At 47.0% G+C, this 7,533-nt stretch overlaps 1 protein-coding gene across 1 annotated transcript in view; it reads left to right on the top strand.

The window, feature by feature from the left end:
- The first annotated feature begins 3,553 nt into the window (after window positions 1-3,553).
- Window positions 3,554-7,533, top strand: part of LOC119944173 (mas-related G-protein coupled receptor member F-like) — a 79,790-nt gene continuing 75,810 nt past the window's right edge. The window contains exon 1 of the mRNA XM_038765390.1: window positions 3,554-3,616. Within this exon, the coding sequence (XP_038621318.1) occupies window positions 3,554-3,616 (63 nt within the window). The remainder of the gene's footprint in view (window positions 3,617-7,533) is intronic.

Raw genomic sequence — 7,533 nt, 5'->3', positions numbered from 1 at the left:
GCAGAAACTCCTCACCCTGGGCTTCAAGGCTGTCCGTCACCTCGCCCCCTCCTACCTCACCTCCCTTCTGTCCTTCTCCAGCCCAGCCCGCACCCTCCGCTCCTCCGCCACTAATCTCCTCACCGTTAGGCCTCGTTCTTGCCTGTCCCACCATCTACCCCCGGCCCACGTCATCCCCCGGGCCTGGAATGCCCCCAATCCCTCAGCCCATCCGCCAAGCTCGCTCTCTTCCTCCCTTCAAGGCCCTGCTGAGAGCTCACCTCCTCCAGGAGGCCTTCCCAGACTGAGCCCCTTCCTTCCTTTCCCCCTCGTCCCCCTCTCCATCCCCCATGTCTTATCTCCTTCCCTTCCCCACAGCACCTGTATATATGTATATATGTTTGTACATATTTATTACTCTATTTATTTATTTTACTTGTACATATCTATCCTATTTATTTCATTTTGTTGGTATGTTTGCTTTTGTTCTCTGTCTCCCCCTTTTAGACTGTGAGCCCACTGTTGGGTAGGGACTGTCTCTATATGTCGCCACCTTGTACTTCCCAAGCGCTTAGTCCAGTGCTCTGCACACAGTAAGCGCTCAATAAATACGATTGATGATGATGATGATGGATGGGACCTTTGGTCATTTGATATTTGCCCTACCCTGACCCCATAGCATTCATTCATTCAATCGTATTTATTGAGTGCTTACTGTGTGAAGAGCACTGTACTAAGCGCTTGGGAAGTACAAGCTGGCAACATATAGAGACGGAACCTACCCAACAGTGGGCTCATAGTCCTCCCCACAGCACCTGTATATATGTATATATGTTTGTACGGATTTATTACTCTATTTATTTATTTATTTTATTTGTACATATTTGTACATACGACTCGCGGGCAACTCATCCTGAACTTTGACCTTCCTCCCATTTTCCTCTCCTCTCCCCCCCTGCCAGATGGGGAACATCAGTCCCTGTTCCCATCACGACCTTTGAACCTGCCCTCCCAGGAGTCAGTTTTGCACTGGGCAATCCTAGCCATGATGGGTCAAGACCCTTGGGAATGACACTGGGCAATTCTAGTCATTGACAGTGAGCAATCCCAACCATGACGAGATCCAGCCAGGGCCATGGAGCTGCCAATTGCAGAGGTACCATGACTATGAAACTGCCAATCTCAGAGTGGCTTGGCTTATGATCTGCCAGTTGCGGAGACTCCAGGACTATGGAATTGAAAATAGCAGAATAATAATAATAATTATTATTATAATTATAATAATGGCATTTATTAAGTGCTTACTATGTGCAAAACACTGTTCTAAGCACTGGAGAGGTTACAAGGTGCTCAGGTTGTCCCACGGGGGGCTCACAGTCTTCATCCTCATTTTACAGATGAGGTCGCTGAGGCCCAGAGGAGTTAAGTGACTTGCCCAAAGTCACTCAGCTGAGAAGTGGCAGAGCCGGGATTAGAACCCACGACCCCTGGCTCTTAAGCCCGTGCTCTTTCCACTGAGCCGTGCTGCTTCTCTGAGTGCCAGGGTTATGTTCTGCTAAATGCAGAAGTGCCAGAGCTATGCAACTGCCAATCGCACAGGTGCCGGGGGTGTTCAATTAATCAGAGCCCTGACACTTCGGCGATTGTCAGTTGAATAATATTAAGCCCCCCAAGGTGCCAGAGCTGAAATCCTGCGAGTCCTGGCATGAAGTAGCTCTGGCTAGGGTCGAGATTTTCCCCACACATTGGGTTGTAAAGGTCTTTCTTGTCTCCTCAATCCCCAGGGTCATCCAAGGCGGGCGAGACTCCAGCAGCCCCCGGCCTAGACATCCCAGCTCCTCATCCCGCCCAATGGCCGAGCCCCCGAACCGGACGGACGACGACGACCATCAGGGTGGAAACTCATCGGGGCTCGTCCCGAACACTACCGACTTGAGCTGGTACACTGAGCTGACCGCCGGGGACATAACCATCTACTCCCTCATGCTGCTCAGCAGCCTGGCCGGGCTGGCCGGCAACAGCCTGGTCCTCTGGTTCCTCGGCTTCAGGATCAAACGCAACCCATTCACCGTCTACATCCTGCACCTGGCCGGGGCCGACTTCTCTTTCCTGTTGTGGCAAGCGACTCTGAGTTCCATTGCTCTGGGTCCTCCCTTTCCTCTGGAGTATCGCAACCTCTACATCATGATAGGGATGGCAAAATACACCTCCTACACGTCCAGCCTGGGCCTGCTGACGGCCATCAGCACCGAGCGTTGTCTGTCCGTCCTCTTCCCCATCTGGTACCGCTGTCGCCGCCCGAAGCACCTGTCGGCCGCCATGTGCTCCCTTATCTGGACGTTGTCTATCCTGGTGAACATTCTGGATAGATTTGTCTGCGACTTCTACCTTTACTTCTCCATCGCTAATTGTTTCAAAGTGAACGTAGCCATCGCCACGTTGATTTTCCTCATCTGCGCGCTCATGGGCCTGTCCAGTTTGACGCTGTTCATCCAGGTGCGATCTAGATCCCGGCGCCGTCCAGCGACCAAGCTCTATTGGGTCATCCTGATCACCGTCCTCGTGTTCTTCGCCTGCGGGCTCCCCATGGGCATCTACTGGTACCTTCTGTTTTGGTTCAGAGCCTGGACGTTATCTTATTTCCATGACATCACCGAGTTGCTCTCCTGCGTGAACAGTTTCACCAATCCTATCATCTACTTCTTAGTTGGGACCCAGTGGAAGCGGAGGTTCCAGGAGCCCCTCACTCTCCGTCTCCAGAGGGCCTTCAGGCTGGAAGGGGAGGTGGAGGAGACCCCCTCCACCTACACCATGGAATTGTTAGCCTGACAGCCTGGGAACGGAGGGCTGGTCCAGGCCCGTCTCTCTCTGGGGTCAAAGGGCAGAAGCAGCAGCAGCAGCATCCAAGAATTAGGAAATCAGAATTTCCCACCATCCTCCTGCTCTGGCTCGCTCCCCATCCTGATGACTCGCGGGCCACTCATCCTGAACTTTGACCTTCCTCCCATTTTCCCCTCCTGTCTCCCCCTGCCAGATGGGGAACATCAGTCCCTGTTCCCATCACGACCTTTGAACCTGCCCTCCCAGGAGTCAGTTTTGGGCTGGGGAATGTCACAGCACCTGGGTTGGGCCGTGGGAATGGCACTGGGTGATCCCAGCCATGATGGGAATGACACTGAGCTCCTGGGATTGACACTGAGTAATCTTAGCCATAATGGGCATGGCATTGGGTAAAGAAAAATGAGAAGAATAATAAAAATAATCAATGCTATTTCTTAAATGCTTACTATGTGCCAAACAGTGTTCTAACAAATATTATTATTGTTATAAAGCTGGCCATGACCAGTTGGCTTATCCCTTACTGCTTGATTGTAAACTTGTTGTGGGCAAGGAACATGTCAACCAACTCTGTTATTCTGTATTCTCCCAAGAGCTTTGTACAGTGCTCTGCACATAGTAAGTGCTAAATAAATACAATTGATAAATATGATGGATAGATGTATTCCTCAGCTTCGTGGCCCCTGGAGTCCCAGGAGGAAAAGTCTGTTGGGGCTAATGGGATTAATAAGGGTCCATGAGGAAGATCCTTAAAAGGGACATTCAGAAAAGTCTCATGATCCTCCTGGGCTTTCTTCATGTAGCCCTCTCTACAATTGTCAGCGAAGAAGCGGAGCTCACTGGGCCCTGAGCCGATATAGATAACAAAAATAATAATGATTGTGGGATTTTTTAAGTGTTTACTATGGGCTGAGAACAAAGCACCGGGGTACATAATAATAATAATGATGGCATTTGTTAAGCGCTTACTATGTGCAAAGCACTGTTCTAAATGCTAGGGGGGATACAAGGTGGTCAGGTTGTCCCACGTGGGGCTGATAGTCTTAATCCCCATTTTACAGATGAGAGAACCGAGGCTCAGAGAAATAAAGTGACTTTTATCTTGAACTGATCTTTATCTCTCCACAGTACCCTCTCCTCACTTTTCTTTTTAGATTGTGAGCCCCCACAAGGGACAACGGTCCTATCTAATTCTCCCTTGTGTATTCTTCACCAGTACTTAGTACAGTGCTCTGCACACAGTAAGTGCTTAATAATACTATTAGGCAGGGAATGTGTCTATTTATTGTTATGTTGTACTCTCCCAAGTGCTTAGTACAGTGCTCTGAACACAGTTAGTGCTCAATAAATGTGGTTTTCTAACTATTATTACTTCTATTACTTAGTTTAGTGTTCTGCACAGAGTAAGGGCTCAATAAATGCCATTGACTGAAAAGGTTGTCTCATATGATTATCTTGTATCCTCAAGACTGTAAGCTCCTTGTGGGCAGGGAACATGTCTACTGATATTGTATCTTATACAATAACATGTCTCTTATACTGTACTTTCCCACAGTACAATACACATACAGTAATAATAATAATAATAATGGTATTTGTTAAGCACTTACTATGTGCAAAGCACTGTTCTAAGCACTGGGGGGATACAAGGTGATCAGGTTGTCCCACATGGGGCTCACAGCCTTAATCCCCATTTTACAGATGAGGTAACTGAGGCTCAGAGAAGTTAAGTAATAATAATAATAATAATAATAATGGCATTTATTAAGTGCTTACTATGTGCAAGGCACTGTTCTAAGCGCTGGGGAGGTTACAAGGTGATCAGGCTGTCCCACAGGGGGCTCGCAGTCTTAATCCCCATTTTGCAGACGAGGGAACTGAGGCACAGAGAAGTGAAGTGACTTGCCCAAAGTCACACAGCAGACAATTGGCGGAGCTGGGATTCAAACCCATGACCTCTGACTCCAAAGCCTGGGCTCCTTCCACTGAGCCACGCTACTTCTCCAAGTGACTTGCCCAAGGTCACACAGCAAGCATGTGGGGGAGCGGGATTAGAACCCTTGACCTCTGACTTCCAAGCCTGTGCTCTTAATTGTTTATATTAACATATGTCTCCCTCTCTAGACTGTAAGCTCTTTGTGGGCAGGGAACGTGACAGCTAACTCCACTGTATTCCCAAGTGCTTAGTACAGTGCTCTGCACACAGTAAGTGCTCAATAAACAGCACTGCTTGATTATTGAATGCTTACTCTGTACTAAGTGCTTGGAATAGGACAATAGGGTTAGTAGACATGACCTCTGACCTCAAAGAAGCTAACAGCTTATCAGTCAATCATATTTATTGAGCACTTACTGTGTGCAGAGCACTGTACTAAACGCTTGGGAGAATGCAATACTAGTAGATATAATCATTGCCTCCAAAGAGCTTACAATCTTGCAGCAGGAGAAAGATGCTAAAACAAAAATCGTATAGGAGAAAGGAATATATCATAAAGAAATGCACATAAGTTTAGTTATATTTGTGGGCTCATTCATTCATTCATTCATTCATTCAATCGTATTTATTGAGTGCTTACTGTGCGCGGAGCACTGTACTAAGCGCTTGGGAAGTACAAGTTGGCAACATATAGAGACGGGCCCTACCCAACAGCGGGCTCACAGCCTAGAAGGGGGAGACAGACAACAAAACAAAACAGACCATATGGGCTCCAGAGCTTCTAAACTATGCTCTTGGGGGAGTTTAATCAATCAATCAGTAGTATTTATTGAGCGCTTACTGTAATAATAATAATAATAATAGCATTTATTCAGCGCTTACTATGTGCAAAGTACTGTTCTTAGCGCTGGGGTGGTTACAAGGTGATCAGGTTGTCCCACGGGGGTGCTCACAGTCTTCATCCCCATTTTATAGGTGAGGTAACTGAGGCCCAGAGAAGTGAAGTGACTTGCCCAAAGTCACCCAGCTGACAATTGGCGGAGTCGGGATTTGAACCCATGACCTCTGACTCCACAGCCCGGGCTCTTTCCATTAAGCCACGCTGTACTAAGCACTTGGGAGAATACAGTAGCAGACCCAATCCCGGCCCACAACTAGCTTACAGTCTAGAGGGAAAGACGGACATTGACATAAATTGTAGTATGTAATTTAAAATAATAATAATGGCATTTGTTAAGCACTTACTATGTGCAGAGCACTGTTCTAAGCGCTGGGGGGAAACAAGGTGATCAAGGTGATCTTTTAGACTGTGAGCCCACTGTTGGGTAGGGACTGTCTCTATATGTTGCCAACTTGTACTTCCCAAGCGCTTAGTACAGTGTTCTGCACACGGTAAGCGCTCAATAAATATGATTGATGATGATGATGAAGTTGTCCCACGTGGGGCTCACAGTCTTCATCCCTATTTTACAGATGAGGGAACTGAGGCTCAGCGAAGTTAAGTGACTTGCCCAAGGTCACACAGCAGACATGTGGCGGAGTGGGGATTCGAACCCATGACCTCTGACTCCAAAGCCCGGGCTCTTTCCACTGAGCCACGCTGTTTCTCATATTTAAAGATATGTCCATTAGTGCTAGGGCTTTGAGGGTGGGGTGACTATCAGATGCCCAAAGGTCACAGATCCAAGTTCGGTAAATTAATAGATCATCATCAATCGTATTTATTGAGCGCTTACTGTGTGCAGAGCACTGTACTAAGCGCTTGGGAAGTACAAATTGGCAACATATAGAGACGGTCCCTACCCAACAGTGGGCTCGCAGTCTAAAAGGGGATACGATCCCCTAAAGATCCACAGTCTAAAAGGGGATACTAATAGATACGATCACCGCCTTCAACGGAGCTTACAATCTTGCAGTGAGAGACCGACGCTTAAAAGTCAGAGAGGAAGAAACTGTGTAGTACAAAGATATTTTCATAAGATCAATCAATCAATCAATCAATCAATCGTATTTATTGAGCGCTTACTATGTGCAGAGCACTGTACTAAGCGCTTGGGAAGTACAAATTGGCAACACATAGAGACAGTCCCTACCCAACAGTGGGCTCACAGTCTAAAAGGGGGAGACAGAGAACAGAACCAAACATACCAACAAAATAAAATTAATCAATCAATCAATCAATCGTATTTATTGAGCGCTTACTATGTGCAGAGCACTGTACTAAGCGCTTGGGAAGTACAAATTGGCAACACATAGAGACAGTCCCTACCCAACAGTGGGCTCACAGTCTAAAAGGGGGAGACAGAGAACAGAACCAAACATACCAACAAAATAAAATCAATCAATCAATCAATCAATCGTATTTATTGAGCGCTTACTATGTGCAGAGAACTGTACTAAGCGCTTGGGAAGTACAAATTGGCAACACATAGAGACAGTCCCTACCCAACAGTGGGCTCACAGTCTAAAAGGGGGAGACAGAGAACAGAACCAAACATACCAACAAAATAAAATAAATAGGATAGAAATGTACAAGTGAAATAAATAAATATCAGAGGTGGGTGGGTGAGGGGAGGAGGGTGTAAGGATCCAAGGACTTAAAGAGACGCAGTGGCAGTTAAAGGGGAAATAAGATAGATGAGAAATTAATCAAGGAAGAGCTTCTGGTGGAGATATAATCGTATGGTGAGGCAGCTTAAATCAGTCAATCAGGAGTATCCATCGGGCACAGCCTGCATGCAGAGGGGCTGTGTGCCCCTTCCTTCCTCTCCGTAGTCACA

The sequence above is a fragment of the Tachyglossus aculeatus genome, chromosome 22 (assembly GCF_015852505.1).
Source record: "Tachyglossus aculeatus isolate mTacAcu1 chromosome 22, mTacAcu1.pri, whole genome shotgun sequence".
NCBI lineage: Eukaryota > Metazoa > Chordata > Mammalia > Monotremata > Tachyglossidae > Tachyglossus > Tachyglossus aculeatus.
This window is presented reverse-complemented; position numbering and strand designations above follow the sequence as displayed.